Source organism: Corvus kubaryi, unplaced genomic scaffold (genome assembly GCF_017639235.1).
Source record: "Corvus kubaryi isolate FWS band 111438036 unplaced genomic scaffold, C.kubaryi_AGA036_p1.0 37308, whole genome shotgun sequence".
Classification (NCBI taxonomy): Eukaryota; Metazoa; Chordata; class Aves; order Passeriformes; family Corvidae; genus Corvus; species Corvus kubaryi.
The window spans coordinates 20439638-20458507 of record NW_024581096.1 but is presented as its reverse complement, the minus strand read 5'-3'; the positions used below and the strand labels follow the sequence as shown (position 1 = coordinate 20458507).

General features: G+C 40.1%; 1 protein-coding gene across 3 annotated transcripts in view; it reads right to left on the bottom strand.

Annotated features, from left to right (window-relative positions):
* The window catches only part of SETBP1 (SET binding protein 1), a 268541-nt gene that overhangs the window by 47481 nt on the left and 202190 nt on the right, over positions 1-18870 (bottom strand). Inside the window, exon 6 of one of the 3 annotated variants that reach the window (XM_042028774.1) lies at positions 15603-16257. The exons of the other annotated variants lie outside the window; for them this stretch is intronic. Coding sequence (XP_041884708.1) covers positions 16229-16257 — 29 coding nt within the window. The 3' untranslated portion in view covers positions 15603-16228. Of the gene's footprint in view, positions 1-15602; positions 16258-18870 lie in introns of those variants that run through there. 3 annotated transcript variants of the gene reach the window in all.

The following is an 18870-nucleotide window of genomic DNA, read 5'->3' as shown; positions in this document are numbered from 1 at the left end:
CATTCTTACTTACATGAAGTCCTCTTTTAAATTATAAAAGTGGCATTTTTCCCTATTAGGGTTTTAGCCTGCCAAACCTACAAAAACAGGGTTTGCTGGAAAAGGGAACTCAGCCTGCAGACTTTACTGATGCCACTCGCATGCTTGAAGCTGAGTTTGTGCTTAGGTTGCTTGCTGAAGCCTGAAGGCCTTTAACAGGTTTAATTTTTGTCTTGAATGCTGTTCACTTCTTTCACCCCCATTGTAACTTATCCCTTCCCTACTTCTCTCTATATGAACAGATCCACTCTTCCTCCCAAGTACCCTCAGCCCCTTTTATACCCAGTACAGCTGCTGGGTGCCATCCCAGCCATAGACTTGGTGCCACTGCAGTGGTGGGTGACACCAGAATTACATGAGTCTTTGAGGACCCATTCAGACAGATGTCAGCCCTGCTCCCTGCTGCACCTTTCCCCAGACCATCATCTCACATTTCAACAATGTTTTCCCCAGATGAACCATTTTAAACACTGCAGAACTATGTCATGCTGGGATGCCCCTCTCCTGGAGGTGTTTGGGGTTAGGTTGGATGAAGTTTGGAGCAACCTGGTCTAGTGGAAGGTGTGCCTGCCCATGGCAGCAGGAGTGGAATGAGATGATCTTTAAGGTTTCTTCCAAAACAAACCATTCTGTGATTCTATGGTCTCATAGCTTTCAGGTTTTATGTCTTCCACTTGTCTCCTCTGCCTGCAGACTCATATATTTTAACCTCTGTCATCTCTGGGACTCTCCAGGCACAACCAGCTCTTGCTCTTTGCCTTGCAAGCATCCTCAGAAACCTTTCTTTGCTTTGCTGTGGAGCTGAGGACTGCCAGCCATCCTCTGCCCTGCTGCAAAAATTCACCAGCTTTCAGCTCCCACTCTGCACACCCCTGCGCATCATCTGAGCTCCATTCCCTCACTGAAGCCTCAAGGTCTTGCAAGGAGAGAGCACTGTGAGAGACATGAAAATGTGAAGGGCCTTGAGGGGAAACCACACAAAGGGCAGCTGAGGTCACTTGGTCTGTTCAGCCTGGAGAAGAGAAAACTGAGGGGAGACCTCGTAGCTGTCTACAAGTTCCTTGTGAGGGGAAGATGGGGGGAAGCACTAAATTCTTCTCTCTGATGACCAGTGACTGGACCCAAGGGAACCACCTGAAGCTGAGTCAGGGGAGGTTTAGGCTGGGTATTAGGAAAAGGTTTTTTACCCAGAAGGTGATAATGCACAGACACAGGCTTCCCAGGGAAGTGGTCACAGCCCCAATCCTGCCAGAGTCCCAGAAGCATTTGGACAATGCTTTCAGCACGTGATGGGATTCCTGGGGCAATTCTGTGCAGGGCAGGAGTAGGACTCGATGATGCTTGTGGTTCCCTTCCAGCCCTGGATATTCTACAATTCTCTGCTGAAGACAGACTTTTCAGCTAGGCCCACCTCCAGCCCACCGTGGCAGGGCTGGCACAGGGGAACAGCACTGGGCATGCGAGGCCTGAGATGAAGCGAGGTGTCCCTGTCACCAATGTGCCTTTCAGGCCGTGTTCCTGGCACATGGGGCTCTGCTTGCCCGCAGTGCCTCGGTGTGGTCCCGCACATCGTCCCCTCGAGGAGAGCATGGCACAGGCACAACAGGAGGCAGCAGCAGGGCTTCCTGCCTGGCCAGCCTCACAGGTGAGATCCAGTACATTTCCAATTCCCATTAAATTGTCTTCTCTTCCTGGCTACGGAACAACTGGATTTTATTTTTCTCAATGGGTTTTGCCAAGTTAGAAACCTTTTATTGTCTGGTTTGAAGGATAATCTGGCTGCAAGTGAAATTAATGGCTGCTGCATTATTCATTTTACCTGAAGCAAGAACAGGTTTATATATCTACCCAGGACCTGGTACTAGCACTTAGCACAGGAGCATCTGGGAAGCCGTGGAGTCCTATACCTGTTAACTTTGGTTCAGTCAATTGACTGACATTAAGGAGTAGAAGACGAAAAACACTCTATGTTCTTCATTTATAGGCTGGTGGGGGAGAAAAACACCTCGGGAACAATGCAGATTAAAGGAGACATTCAAATTTGGAGGACATTTCCTAAACTTTATAAGAAATTTATATAAGGTCACATTGAAGAACCCCTTGAATATGTATCTTTCAAATCATCTGTACCTCTCCAATTGACAGACTGACAACATTAATAAAAATCAGAGACTATGAACTAAAATCAGAGCCTGCCTCAGACCTAGAGATTTTCAATTCACAGAGTACTGCATGAGGATAGCTTGCTGGACTCGATGCCTTAAGCTAAAAATCAGCTTCACATTCTCCCTCCTGGGCTGCTGCAGTTATCATAAAGTTGTTCCCATCCAGTGGCTCCAAAGCAGCATCTGTAAAATGAGAATATTGCCGTTCCTGTTGCTAGTGGAGATGATCCTTTTACAAGAACAGCATGAAACACGCACTAATTCTTTCAACTGCTTTCTCAGACCTCGATGTACGGGTTTAGGAAGTCTGGCTGTACAACATTGTGGATGTTTGCTCTGTTATGGATTTACTGTCCTTGTTAAAGAGAAGGAAAGATATTTTTCTGACAATATTGCATCCAGTACTTTTCTTGTAATCATTAAGCCCAATTATCTTTTCACTTAACACACAGGAGAGCCTTGGAGGGGGCCATTTGAATTTGTGCTTAGCAATTTATCTCGGATAGATCTGTAAATAGATTAAAGCACTACTTATATTTTATCAAACACTGTGATTTTAAAAACAAGCATCATGAAAGTACTCGATTTCTCCCTGATTTTAATTGGGATTTGTTGACCTTGTGTTTAGCAAGCCTTGAGGACTCACTTCACTGCTGTGACCACGTCACATTGGCAACTTTCCACTGCTCAGGGAACAGAGTGAAACACACCCACCAAAGCACAAGGCAAGAATGACTTGGTTGGAAACTCTCTGATCATAGAATGATAGAATCATTAAGGTTGGGAAGGCCTTCTAAGGTTGAGTCATTAACCCAGCCCTGCCAGGTCCACAAGTAAACCATGCAACCTCTGTATGTCCATTGACTAGACAAACCCCCAAAATATCACCTGGAGAGTATCTCTGATAAAGGCATTAGCCATCCCATGAGCAAAAAGAAAGTCCTGATTTGGTCCTAACACATAATTAGAAACAGTAAGTTATTTAGGAGGAAGGCAGACACAATGGAATAATATATACAACACACATATGTGCAGAGGTGAAGTTTTTAAGAACCACATAAAAATATGCAGAATACATGCTACTCTTGACTCTTAATGCACAAAGGCCTTGAGATCTACAGAGGAAAATTTCTATAGCAGAAAAAAGTCTCTTTTATTACCACAATTATTGATCCAACGAGTGCTTTTTTTAGAACAACACATGGCCATTTTCCTCATCTTTTTCTGGTAACCAAATCTCCCTCCTCCCTCTTACCCTCAGTTTTTACTGTTATTGGCTTTAAATTAAGTCAGCAAATGATGGAATTTTTTCACTGCCTAACCAGTAAAATGGTGAAGCATAAAAAGAACGGTGTCAAATCATATCCTCAAAGCTGATTAAAAGTAATCCTGCAGATGCTAAATATGGATTATCACAGCAATTACTGAAAATTCATAACCTTGCTAAAAAGGCATTCTAATGGAGTTCTGCTGCACGCTGTAGTTAAGGGCTGTTTGCTTTTTTTAAAACAATTTGCAGTAAAATGGGTTGAAGTGTGGTCTCATACAAGCTCCATCCAGTTCTGAATCAAAAATTGTTTATGACTGTTGAGAGCTCTCCTGTGGTATTTGAAACAACCACAAACAGTGTTTTGGCTATCTCTATCTGCTCTTGGACCAACATTCTATCTGCTCTTTGACCCACATTATGTCCTCGTTATATCTCTTTTACAGTTTAAAAAGGTTTGAAATCTATTTCATTCCTAATTTGAGGCCATTTCATACTATAAGTTGCTCTAGGATAAAGACGCTTACTGCATTAAGGTCTGTATGTTCAAGCCTGTCTATTGCACAGACTTTATTTAAAACACCATTGCACCCTATCACTGGTGATAAACTAATTAACAAGAAACTGGCAATTTTTAACTCACACCCATTAAATAATAGATGTGAATATAGTAATTATGAAAACCTTTTCATAGCCATGCTTTAATATAGCTTTATTTTCAGTGACAGCCCAAATCTCTGCTGAGCTTCAGCAAATTTTTATATTGGCAACTCCACTACAGCTGTCATTTGCACCAAATATCACTGTTAAAAGTTGTCTTTTCCATGGCTGAGCTCAGATGGCAAGAGAAAGTCATCTCCCAGCTTCAGAAATGTAGAAAAACCCCACAAGTATGGATAAGTGCTCCTCTGTGTTTTGCCAAACTTTCTGGCAATGCAACTCTGTTGACAACAGCAGAGGACTAGGAATGTAACTACAGTAGACTGTTCCTGTCTTCCTGAAATTAATTTTTTCTAGACTGAAAATTTATGACCTTTTTCCAATATCAAAAAAATAGATAAATTTGGATTTCACTCTATTTTGTCTAAGTGAATTAATTTCCTAGAGATCTTCTTTTGCAATACATGGAGATGTTACAGCTGTAGGCTTTTTTCATTCTTATCATCTCCACTTAAAGCGCAAAAATTAATAAGAATTATCTACACATGAAGAAAAACCTGCTTAAGTGCAACTTACAGTATTCCTAGATGAGAGTGTTACAGAGTGTAAGCACAGGGACAAAATAATTTGATCTAAAGTTTGTTTAAGGTTAACACATTCTTCTTTCTAGTGACTTGGAGGCAGATGGGACATATTTGCAAGTTTTGAAATCAGATGCCTCATTTACTTTTCCATTTTCTCGATAAGAGAAATGTTACTCTGCATATGGGGGAATCTGATTACAAAGGTTCAAAAGCTTTGCCCTTATCTAGCATTAATCCATGGATGTCATATTGAAGCGTGATCCTTCTACTTAGGTCTGATAATATCGAAGCAAACAAGAAAGAAATAAGTTTCAGCTGATAAAACCGTCTTTGCTGTAACAACAAATGAATGTCATGAATCATATACTTAAGACATAAAGAAAAGAAAGAAATAAAAAGAGAGAGAGAGAGAGTCTCAGTATTTCTTTTCACACTTGCTGCAGTCTCCTGCTGCCCGCTGGCTACAATTATGTGCTCCCAGCTGATCAGGTGGTGGTGGTCCCAGTCCCACCAGCAACCATCATGATAAATAAGCTTTTTCCTTGCTTCCACCAGCTCAGATTCCCAAGGAGGTTGGGCACTAATGAGAACTTGCAACATGGGCTCTAGGGAGAGAAGACCCAAAATTGCCCTGCTTAAGAAAGATCTGTGCTTCTCTCTACTCTTTTCCAAAGGCACTAATCAATTTGAGACCTGAGGACTTGTTGTTGGACTGTTGGACTTACATCCTACTCTTTTCAGTCTGTGTTCAGTCTCCACTGAACAGAAGATGCAAAGCTAATGGAGTTAAAAACTTAGATTTTTTTCCAGGTTGCTGATGTATTGCCTCAGAAGAGTTATCTTTTCTGCCTGTGCCTGTTGAGGGAAGAGAAAAGGCTTTTAATTATATCTGTAAAGGATTATCCCCAGCTCTGCAGAAGGGCTCTTGACATTTTTGAAGTCTAGGCATCTTCTGTTGTGCTAGTAATGGAGTGTGCATGATAGAAGCAGAGCGTGTTGCCTTTCCAAGTTGGTAAAATGACCTATGCTGCTAATGGCAAAGCCCTCAAAGCTTTCTGTTTAGCAGGATCCTACACAAATACAGATCAATAGCTTCAATTTGGTTCTCACCAGTCCATCTGTAAAAACAGTATCATTCATATGTCTGCTGTCAACACAATCTCTCTCTCTGATCCAAACAATTTGTTGTTTCTATTTGTTTAGAAAAAGCTCCTCTGAACATTCAGCTTAATTTGAAAAGCTTCTCCCTTTCAACTACTCTGTGCTTCATACTACTTTAGTGCTATCTTCTCTTCATTAGAGAACAGTTATCACACAGAAATTACATTATTCTTTCTTCTCTTACAAAAAAAAACTGTATCATGAAGTGGCTTTGAATGATTCTTTCACTAATACTCTGATCATGACCTTAAACTAAATAGCAGATATATTTTAATATAAGACACAGGTACTTCTTCTAGATGGTAAGAGCACTGTTTACCATGATGGAGATAATGCTGGAGTGCTGTTTGGTGTTTAAGGAGAAACTAGCATGGGAAAAATGATGGGAGTTTTGATTTGCCAGGAAATATTACATTAATTAGGGCAGCCTAAGTAAACGATGAGTAAAGGCACAGAGGATAACAATCTGCAGGTGTTTGATGGAGGCAAACATAGAGGAAGAACTTTTCTTAGGGTCATCCCAAGGGTAAAAGTAGAATCAGTGTTAGATGGCTAAGCTAAATTATTAGTTTTTCTTCACGTCTAACAGCTATGATTCTATTACATTAAAACAGAGGAAAAACTACAGAGAAATCCTGAAGCCATTTCTAATCCAGACCCTCACTGACAGATTAAATAGTACGGTAGATTGCAATTTCTTCTTCTGTAGTCAAATGTTAATTAGATTCCTCGCAGCTGTCTGTATATCCTGAGTTGGCTGATGAGCACATTAACAATGTGAACTGATTCAAGAGTAGAAATGAAACTTCCTTGTGCAGGATAATGACACATTTGAAGTACAGACTGGTTCACCGAAACACAAACCCCACCAGCATGAAGCAGCTCTGTTCCATAGCTCTGTTCCATTTTATACCATGTGCAAATGGCTCTGCTGCACCGGCAGAGTCCAAATAATTTACAAATCTCAGCCCCTTCACTAATGTAGATATACTTAAAAAAACCCCAGAGAAATTGGAAGTGAGTAAATAGTTTTTTTGCATCTTTTGCAAACAGTCATAGAAAACAGTCAAGTCACCTGACACTTCCAAGCATTCCTCACATACCTGTAACATGAGGAAACATTATTTCTCTTAGTTTATTTTTGGTAAAACCTCATAGTGTCCTTGCCTGAAGAGCACTGACATGCAAAATATCATGCCACTGTATCAGTGTCAGTACCATTAACTCCCAGACATTTTTTCATTTTCCTGAACCTCTAGCCAGGTGTTTAACTGGAGGTGGAGAACTCTGTCCTGTTACATAAAATTGTCTTGAAAACGGTTCCTTCATGGTCAGTTTTGTTTCAATTATTCTAAAGTTAATAGTTAAAGTCCAAATTTGAAACAAAACAATCAATTGAATTCTTCTCAGAGACAAACAAATAGAATACTGAGAATGTGTGTTTAATTCTACTTTGGGCTCCTTCTTTTAGATTAGATTGAGATCTCTGCTTAAACATGCAATCTACCCACCTACATCCTAAGGCCAGGATTTTGACATACACCTTTCTACTAAAATGAATGAAATTTCAAAAGTAGTGTTTTGCTGGGTTTTGAAAATTCTATCTTTTATTTTGAAACCTGGCTGAGTATTTACATAGCAGACTGAAACATCTCTAGCTGTAACTGTAAATTTAGAATAAATGATGTATATACTAAAAATCTGGGACATAATTTTAAAACATCTCCTACTACACCCTCGTAAATTAGGGCAGATAGGTGAGCTGATATCACCTCTAACTCAATCAAACAGAAATCCACTTGCCATATTTCCACTTGCTGTTTATTCGACAGCAGTTTTGTGGGTACTGCCTAAAAATGTCCTTTGAAGAGAAATACTGCAACAATCACATTACCTTCTGTACATCTGATGTTTTGTCCTTTTGAGATAATGAAATTAGACCTCAGGTCTGAAAAACAATCCTGTAATGGAAGGAGAGTGGAATATATGATCTAATAAGTCCTATGATTGCTACTTATGATCTAATTGCCAGTGAAATAGAAAGTCTTCTTTAAAATAACATCTGATCTTTTTTTCATTACATCAAAAAAATTGCTTGAAATGTGATGGTACAAGAGGAAAAAGAAAGATATTTTTGCACTTTACCGATGCAGCCTCTATTTGAGCACTGTTCTTGTGATAACCACATAAAGCATTCCTGTTCAAAGGTTCCGTTATTGTCAAGGAGATGAATTATAAAGCAACTTTATATTGTGCAATCTGCAGATTTTATTGACAAAGTTGTCAGGAGCAGAAGAACTGGGAGTCTCTCTGCTTGTCATGGGATAAATAAGAGGATCTACAGAGCTCTCAGCTTCATTCAATTTGTTTAGATACAAGTTGACTGGGAGCATTGATTCGATGCGAGACCAGTTATGGATTTTTAGGTAGGAACATACACCGTGGGGAGAAATAGATGGCTCTAAAGTGAGTACAAGGCTGCAGTTCACTTGGGAGGCTGCAGGGATCGTGCAAGCCCAGCTGTATAAGCATGCTGGATCAAGGGCAGATGGGTCTGATCCTCCCACAGAAGTGTTTTCTCTGTCTGCCCCAGCAGCAAGATATTGCTTGACCTCTTCTCCCATGGAGGAGCATCATGACAGATTATATTTGTGTGCTAGGGGGTCTTGATTCATAGCCCCTCATTATTTAAAGCTTAGTTTCCCACCCATACTTCACAAGCTGAGAAAGTCTGAGATGCTAAGTAATTAAAACACCAAATTCCAGCTAATTTGCTGGTTAAGACATGCCAGAGCATGAGATTACCACAATATTTTGCCTTCTTATCTGTTAAAAAGTATCTGCTTGTTGAAGGTGTCCTGCAAAGCCAGTACAGCTAACGCTAATGATCAAATGAACCCCATGATCCTATGCTCCTCTTCCACGTCATCATGATTTAATTTAATCATGATGATTAAACCTGTCCCTGAAAACTCTTCTTTCCTCCAGGTGGGAATACCTGAGGAGTCAACACACTGGAAGTCCAAACGCAGTGTGGGTTTCCCTAGACAAGTGAAAGTCAACATAAAAATCGATGGGATTAAAAGGCTTGGGTGGTGGCTGAAGAAGATCAAACTCCAACAGAGCATTCAACATCAGCTGATGTTTTAGTAACAATGGAAGTTCCCGTCCACTTCTCTGCCAGCTGAGCTTATGAAGTATTTCTGCTGGGTACCTCCAGTGGTGCTGCTGTAAAGATGGATGGTGCTCAGTGCAGGAGGTGAAGAAAGAGGCAAGGTAGGGTGGGATTTATCTCATATTCCAGCCACCTAAAAGTTATATATCTAATCTTAACCAGTCATCTAGTCTGCTCCATCAGGACAGGAAACTGTCATGTTGATTCAAATCTTTGGTTGTATCTCCAAGAGGATCTTCACTGCAAACCAACTCATTTCAGGATGAAAATCCATTACATTGCAATTTTCGCTGAGTTTCAAACTGGATGGGATTTAATCTGAAATCTCTGAAATAAAGGATTGCCTCCTTAGTCTTTTCAGCCATGCAAGCACCATCTATTATATCAGTTATCAGGTTATGACATTTCAGAACCCATGCAAGATAGTTCAAACTTATGCTTTGTTGCTCTGCATGCTGCTGAAGTAATTAAAAATGGAAAATGCTCTGAAGCCTTTTGCTGGTAATGGTACTTTAAACATAAAAGCTCTCCTTCATCTTTGTTGAAACTATTTGGATTTGCACTGGTATAAATTACTTGTTCAGCACCAGTGTAGTTCTTGATTTAATATAACGCTGGAGAGAGAACAATGTATTTAAGAGGATTTTTTTCCTTAGAATTTATTTTCTTTCAGTCAGATCTCTAGGTAATTCTGTTTACTTTTCAATTCCCAGCATTGGTGAGAAACCTGTAATGTTTTGATCTTTCAAATATTCTTCACAAAATGCTCCAAGGTCTTTATCTGACAGATAAATCTGTTCTTCTATTTTATTATTTGTTCAGGCATAGTTATTCCAAACTAAGTATTTAAACATTGTGTTCCTCACCACAAGTTTAAGCTGAAAGAGAAAGGAAAAATGCAATTTCTCCTTACTGGGGTGAGCTGTCTCAATAAAAATCTAAACTAGAAAATGAATTAAAAATATATGATCCATTAAATGTAACTTTGCTGGCTGTTTTCAAGTATTCTGACATTTTTCCAACATCATTCCATTTTAAATAACAGATCATTAAAACAAAGTCATGAGAATGTTATCAACTGATTTCTAAAGAACAGTGATTTAGGAGATCTGGCTCCTATTGCTAGATATAATCCAAGTTTGGGAAAGAGACTTGGCATCTCTGAATCTTGCCAGAGTTTCATAGCAGGATTTTGAAGAACTCCAGCCTGGACCAGAGCCTGCTTCCCAGCATCAGCAGCTCTCAGTCACTGGAAATGCTGAAGGACTACCCATGACAGATGGAAGTACAGAGCACCCATAAGTCACCACCAATACTGCAGAACACCAATAATGCAGGGATGCTCATATTTTAAGGATAGGGATCACATTTCACTGAGTATGTTTCCATCAAGCCAAGAGATTTGTGTGTGAATATACACCAGCAGGCAATCCTGATCTGCAATCTTTCAGCAATGAAGCATCTACACTGTGGTAATCACAGTCATACCTTCATTATTGCCCTGGTTTTCTTTTGTCCATATTGCCCATATTCAGGTGTCTGAGTCTGGACCTGAACCCCAGTCCTTCTCCTCATATTTGCATCCCATCACAGAATCAAAGAATCACAGAATCAAAGAATCACAGAATGATGGAATGGTTTGGATTGGAAAGGACCTTAAATACCACCTAGATCCAACCCATTCCGTGAGCAGAGACAACTTCCACTATCCCAGGTTGCTCCAAGTCCTATCCAGCCTGGCCTTGGGCACTTTCAGGGATCCAGGGACGGCCACAGCTTCCCTGGGAAACCTGTGCCAGGGCCTCACCACTGTCACTGTAAAGAATTTCTTCCTGATATCCAATCTAACCCTGACTTCTGTCAATTTTAAGTCATTCCACCTTCTCCTGTCTCTCCAGACTCCTGTAAGTAGTCTCTCTCTCCATCTTTCTTGCAGGCTCCCTTCAGGTACTGGAAGGCCACAATCAGGTCACCCCAAAGCTGCTTCTTTGAAGGCTGAACAAACCGAATTCTCTCAGCTTTCAGCAGGGAAACATCCCTCATTCTCCATGCAAATGGTGGCTGTCTGTGATTAATCTGTCACACTGTTTTCCATCAGCCTTCCACATAATTCTCAAATTAAATACTTCTGCACTATCTCCCATGGCATTTTTTACACTCCAATGAGCTTTCCTCTAATCACCCATGGAGTTTTCTCACTGCTTGCCTTCCAATACTCCATTTCTGTAGAGGTACCTACAAACCTTTTCAGTCCCGCCAATGCCCTTCCTGTCAAACTCACCAATACAGTCCCATTGCCCCTGCACCAACTTTTGCCCTTTATCCTTTGCTTTATAATTAGATTACAGAGGGGTTTGATTCCTGTCCTGACCCGCTCTTGTTATTTTGGACTAATGGTGATGATACAAACCCCAGTGTCTATGTACAAATGTTTATGCTCACAAGTCATCCCTGATTGCAATACTTCCACGAGAGCTAGAGGCCAGGTCAGCCCAGCCTTCCCATTGCAGACACTGCTAGAGTGGGATGCCAAGTGCCTGGAACACTTAGAGAACTGAATTTGCAAGATGTGACCTGTGCTTAGTCCTAAATGCAGAACAAGCATTCGGGGTTGTAGCCCAGCCACTGGTACAGAAACTCTAGGAGCAACATTCTGAGATTTTCTTTGCAAAGATCCACAATGCCTTTGAGTGATGACAGGAGTACAGCCCTTGCAAGACAGAGTACATCACTGGAGAGTTTCAATCTCTCTTCCTGTCCCATCTTCCTTTTGAAATAAGGAACTGCGAGTGTATTCGTAGAAGGAAAGGGCTAATTCGGTTAAGGGCATAAGATTGATAAACTCCGCCCCTTATGAAAATATCCTGTGATTTTTAATAGCCATTAAATCCCCAAAGGATCTAATTTCTTAGGATTTAACTCACAGGACTTGTTCTGCCTGTAGTAAATGACCAAGCACTCAATAGATCTGCATTAGCTTGGTAATGACCCTTCTGGCATTTGAAATTATGGCTAGACTGATCTGTGGCATATGGCTTAAGCTGTTAAGCCATTGCCTGTTGTCTCTGTTTTTCATTTGACTTGGTAGCTTCCTGAGGTCCTGAATTCATCCTTGAGGATAATGCAAGCTCTTCCTGGCACTGAGTGAGCTGTCACAACTTACCTACGTGATATTTAAGAGGGGTAAAGAAGGATTACTCTAAATGCCTGACTTAACCCAACTAAAGTTTGACTCATCACACTATATTTCCATGTCCTTTTTGCATATGGGGTTTAGTTATTTACACTTTCCTGACTATTTTCTTTGAAAAGTTTCAGATATTGAAAAAGAGCCAACCTTTAGCCCAAGGTTAACATAAACAGCAAACAAGGATAGTCCTAGTACCTGTCTAGAAGCACCCTACTGACTGGTTTTGCACTCGTTTTGATAGTAATTTAAAAAATGAACTTAAGGAAGTGTTGGCATGAGAAAGGAAAAAAATCAGCCTTTTTACAAAAATAAACTGTTCTGTGCTGGTTTAAAATATTTATTTTTTATTGGCTGCACAAAACTGGGGTGAAGAACAGGAAAAGCCCATCTGGCCTCTGCTAAAATGTTTGATAGCCTATACTTGCTGTCAGAGGGAAGGAAGTAAAGTGAAATTCTCTTTACAGCTCTAACATTCAAGTTTTTCCTCCTAGTTAGTGACAGGATGCTCCAGAGAACTAATTGCATTTGAGTCACAGGGCTCCAGCCTGCTGCCTGCACTGCCTTCCTGTACAGCATCATATCAGACTTCATGGGCTGGAGGAGGAGCACCTGGGACCTTTCTTTCATTAACAGAGATGTTGCTAGACTTCTCAGACGCTGAGCAGGACAGCAGCAGTATGTGCTGTCAGTCAGGAGTTGGGGTCTCCTATGCATCCTCCAAAATCCCCCGACTCCAGCACATTGCTCCTCTCCACGTCACCCCGCAAGGTACTGACCCACTGGGGTGGGTCAGTGCCTCCAAATCACTCATTTTCTGCTCATCACAGCAGTGATCATTTCAGCAGAGATCCATCATTAATCACATCTGGGGCCAAATAAATCCTGGTGAGGATGGGAAATATTCCCAGGGTCACTCCTGTAAATGATGCACTGCTGTCTCTGGTACCCCTTTCCTCTCCTGGGAAAGGCACAGCCTGGCTGTCTCTCCCCTGTGCTGCAAAGCCTCCCTCTGGCAGAGCAGCTCTAATCAGCGCTGGTCAGCAGATCATGGCAGCCACTTTCGTTCACTTTATGAGTTACACAGCCAGCACATTCATGCAGATGTTGTTTGCGGAATACTGGAGACGATGCCAGCCAGACACTTGGCACCAAGACCCAATCTGGGAGATGTGGAGCTTTCGAGGTTCATTCCTTATATTCATGATTTTCATATTTAATAAGAAAATTGACGTGACACATCAGGGAGGTTGGTCAGTCAGCTGGTATGGAAACTATTAGTTCAGAAAAATGAATAGTCTGGCAGTTATATGTCTGCAACACCCACACACTCCCTGGAAGAAACTTAGAAATAGGGTTAGTCATCTGAATTTATCCCATGGTCCCTGGGTATCATAGCAGTGGTTGAAAGTGGCTGAAAGTTTTTGCACTGCTTGCTTGATCTGGGTCCTCTGTGGTAAACAGTGAGAGTGTTTAAGGCAGAGTTGTCCCAGGTCTGCCTCTGTCTTAAAATCCACCAGGCAGAGAGATCAGAAAATGTTCAGAAACACTTGTGTGCCACAGGATGTTTCCCTGGTTACAGACCCTCTGGACATCAGTTTCCAAATGACGGCCTCAAGGGGGGTCTGTGAGGTGACTGGTTTTAGAAAGTCATTTAGGTACAGTGGGTCCTGGAAATCTTTACAAATACTATTTTCCACAGCCACTGTCAGTCACTTTCTAGTAGCAACACCAAGAAGAGCCTTTAAAATTTAAAGTAAGAAAAGACTCACTAACAGAGGCTCTTTTCTCTTGGATTGCTACTTCCACACAAGTCCCAGTTTCAGACAATGAGGAACTTTCAAGTTCATAGTTCATTTTCCTGTATGGTTCTTTTTTTCACTGCCTACACTACACCTCTTGGGCTATATCTGCATCAGCGAATAAAATGACACACTGCCCCTGAAAAAAACCGGAATGGCTTGTTTTACTAAGATCAAAGTTCCTACCTGAAACATGATCACCTCATCTGTGTCTTGCTGACTGAAAACTATCCCTGGCTCTCCATGCCCACTGAGTCACGCTCAGCTGTTGTTTGGGGAGAGTTGCCAGCCACAAACCAAAACACACCTGAGAGCAGGCTAACATCAGCTCACAGGAATCATCCTCTGTCCCCTTTCCTACCACCACCACTGATGGGTAGATGTCTTTGGGTCTGCAGCTCATTTCATCAGTTCAACACCATTAAGACCAGTGGGTATTGAAGAGATATGCACTCATGTTTATGAAAATAAAATTTTCCCCCAACTCTTAGGATGTGATGAGTCACCCTCTCAAAGTTGCTTCCTCCCTGCAGGAGGAGCTCAGATGACAAGTTTCCACAGGTTGCCTAGCTTTTGGGTGGCTAGAATTAAGTGAAAATCCCATGCTAAAGGATAAAGGACTTCCTCCATTTTTAAATCTGAATGATATTAAAACCAACCTCTACTTTGCAGGGAATGAAGAAGTTCTACTTAGAACATATGCAGTTCAGTTCTTTCCTGTGAAGTTGCCATATGGTAGGGGAGTGATGGGAAGAAGAAAAATATTGACAGTGATGATATATCTTATTACAGAGCATACGGACCAAATTTTCCTCTCAGTTACACTAGTGAAAATCTGGAGTGAACAGCCTTGTCTTGATAGGAAAATCAGATCAGTCAGTGGATATACAAAGCCAATTATGAGAATGAAACAAAAGCAAACTTGGGAAACATTATGGTATAGTAAAGAAGACATGTGGTAGGATGCCAGAAGACAGGAAGTCGATGAGCCCAGCATGCTTACTCTTCCTTTGAAAAAATCATCCCATCTACAGTAACCACAAGCGGTCAGGATGTTGTTTTATGCCTGAGCTTGGCACTCTGAATGAAAGCTGCCCAAAAACATCTGTTCTAGGTTCCAAACATTTATATAGCCCTTTGTTAGAGTACCAAAGATGGCATCACATCAGTGGAAAGGAAGCATTGCAGAAGAAAGCAGCTCAAGGATGCTATAGGGAAATGTCCAAGATTAACACAAAACATGCAGTGTTTTACACACCAATAACTATCACTTATTTCTTGCTGAACATCCAGCTGATTAAATCTTCAAACTGTGTTTGACAGACAAAACCAGAAATTGCTCCAAGGAGAGAGACCATGGTGCACTCCTATTCCATACTATTTAGAATTTAGTACTCCATTCAAAATTATTTAGAAATATATCATGGGCAACTTAACAGCAAAAGATGCACCAATAGGCCTGTTTCTCTACTACATTACAAAGACATGAAGGCCAATACATAGCTGAGAATACTTCTGGAAATGTAATATATTTACTAAGTAATAGTTGAGCTATTAGAAGCTTAGTTTTGCCACCGGCTAGCAAAAGATCTGTTTTATTTTCAGGATCTTTTCCAGACTGTGTAAGATAATCAGAAAGGTACAGACTTTTTTGGACATATATGGCAGGACGATAGCAGTTATATAAACTAGAAGAGGTAAACAGTGCATGAAACTCAGCCAGACAAAATAAATTAAAAACTGAAGTAGAATTACCACCTGTAATTTAGCACACAAAAGAGTTAAACTGCAATTTAATAAATAAACTATGCATTATTTTTTTTTGGAGGTCTCCGAAAACTGAATTCTTGCAAACAAGTTCAAAGACAACTATAGCCAACTGAATGTCCACAGTTTCTTTGGAGCCAGCACGGAACATTTGGCCAGAAAAAAACAGTGCCAACTACCCAGTGCAAAGCCTATACTTTAATTTGCAAAAGTTAAAGCTGTGATTTATACCTCTGAAATGAAGAAGTTAAAAAAAAGGATCTAACAGTACGTCCTGTGTAGGTTTATTATTTTGCCAACAGTTTGTGGGTTGGATGATGAGGTACGTTCCTGAAGATTAGACATCACCATTTTTTTTAAACAAACAAAACAGCAGGCAAGATCAAAATTCCCCTAAAGCAGAGGCAGTCCTTGCAAAAGTTCAAGGCTGTTGTGGATCTCCCTGGGCTCCTATTTAAAAAAAAAAAAAAAAAAATTCATCAACGAATAGCATTAATCAGCTTAGGCTCACAGGGGGCATTTTTGCTTCCAGTTGCGGACAATTAGAGGCACAGTGTCAACTGGTCATTAATTAGGTTGTGTAAAGCTCTGTAGATACACATTGCTTCTTTTGACATCAAAAAATTCTCATGAAGAATGGAGCTGTAACATGTATACATCTCCTGTTTTTTTCTCCTTTTAAACCAAACAATTTCCTAGTTCAGGGGAAAAGGTGAAGGATAAATGGACACTGGAAGTAAGGAGTGCAGTTCCACAGACGATTGAGAATCATGTGGAGTAGGTGGTGAGCTGTTAATTCATGTGTTCAAACCTGGTAGTATCATTTGCAGTATGTCTAAGGGAAGGGTGTCTTGATCTACATAAATAAATAAAATAAATATTGACGGATGAAATTTAAAATGAAGATGTATGACAATATTACCATCACAAGCTTGTCCAACAGGATTTCTTCTGGATTCCTAAACTATCAAAATCAGCTTTGTCCTGGTCTTTAGTAGGTGATCTACACATATCTTCATGATAGAGTCTCAAGATATCATTCAAATTTTGGCCAGATGTTATGGTTAAAATGGGATATTGTTTCTCAGAGAGAAATCTTTTTCACTGTCATGACTTCCCCCAGCCACCAAAGGCCTGTCTAAGACTGTAAATTAAAAGTCTCAATAAATATATTATCATTGTGCAACAAAATAGCTCTGCCAAAAAGAAAAAAAAGAAGCACATGAAAACCCAAGGGATGTCATTCTTCAGCCTGAAAAATATCACTTATTGCTGAGAAAAAAGGCACTCATAAGTTGCACATTGTTAGATGGCTCTTATGGGTTTCTTGGCAGACAGTCTGGAAAATCTATTTCTTCAGTATAAATATATATATAAAATCTTAGTTAGAGCAACCTAAATTAGGGAAGCAAAAAAAAAAAAGAGTAATTCCAGATATCTGTCCTTGTGCTAGGCATAGTCTTCCAATCCCTAAAATGTGTGTAGGATTTAAGAACACCACTACACCTCTGTCAGTCTCCTCCTGAGATGTGGCTGCCCGTTAATGAATAAATTTATTTTGTTTGTAAACTTCATCTCCTTTGGCAACATCCAGTGCTGAAGGCATTCTGATAATATAAAAGTACTTTTCTCAAGGTTTAACTTAGTATAAAGGAAGATGCATCCTTATTAAAATCTCGTTCCTGCTCATGGTTTTTCTCTGCTGAGCCTCATACTTCATGAATCATTGCTATTACTCTAAAATTGGTTTCCATGAGGGCTCTCTTCTTTAATGTTTTTGTTCGTAATAGAATGGTCACATTTCAACTTTTGCTTCCTGGGGAAGGATTTTGCAGAAGTGTTATGAAGACAGAAAATATCCCATGAGTTTCCAAAGTGTAGGTAGCAAGAATATTTATTATTATGCTGGGAGAGAAACAAAAGGGATATAAAAAATGATTCACAAGGACAAAAAATAATCTGTTATTCAGGGGAAGGAGGAAAAGATGCTTTCCATGGACACATTGTGCCATTTTTTAATTTCTACACGTCTTCCATATTCTTTGGGTGGGATACCTGATGAGGTAAATGCAGTACAGTAATTATTAGGTTTCATCTGAAAGATGGTAATTAAATAAAACAGAGAAGTGTAGCACACTGAGTTGACATTTGCTTATAGAAATACATGTAGCTGACCAGTCTTTATGGCAACCGGATTTTTCTTGTGTGCATTTCACAAACTTCATATTATGCCCTCATTTTTTTTTCTTCTTCTTTTTTTTTTTCCCTATTCAATTTTGTATTGTTTTCTAGGATCTTTTAAACTGATATTATGCCCCACTGACAAATTTTCCTATAGGAGTGTGATAGTCATCAAGACAACAATATCATTTGGATGAAATAAGACTCCCAAAGGAGCCCCTTAAGAGCTGGAAAACCTATAAACTTCCTACTGAAAGGTAACCCAACTTGTGATTTTGTCTTTTAAAGTAAAATATTAGAGATGCTTTATAGATTTGAAGCATTTCTCATTATGGGAAAGAAAGGATCACTGTCTTCTTGGGCTATCAGTATATATTTGTGAGGCAGCAATAATTCTTCCAGTAAATTTCATGTTCCCATTGAAATGTCTTTATTTTTTTTTTTTGAGTGAGGCAAGGATTTCAGAATGATACTATGTGGACAAGATCTAAAAATAAAGTCTCTTGGCAATTGTGTTAAAATAAGTATTGCTGCTATCTTGATGTAAATAGGAGGAGAACCATATCCTAAAAATTACTTCTATTGCCTCTGGGCATAATCACCCAGGTGGAGAAATGGCACCTGCTCTTCTTTAAGTCATTTATCATTTCTGTAGGGGAAAAAAAAATCTCTGGAGAGCACATCCTTATCTGTAGAGAAGAAGTCAGTACTTCTCTATTCCTGTCTTTGGTGTGTCTGCACAGCTCTATGGTTGATGGTGAAATAAGAATTATTATAAGTAAGAATGATGACACTCATGGACAATGATGCATTTAAGTCTGTTGCAATTAGCTGTTTCTCGCTCTGACACCAAGCTTCTGGCATTAGATCTCCCTGCACCTT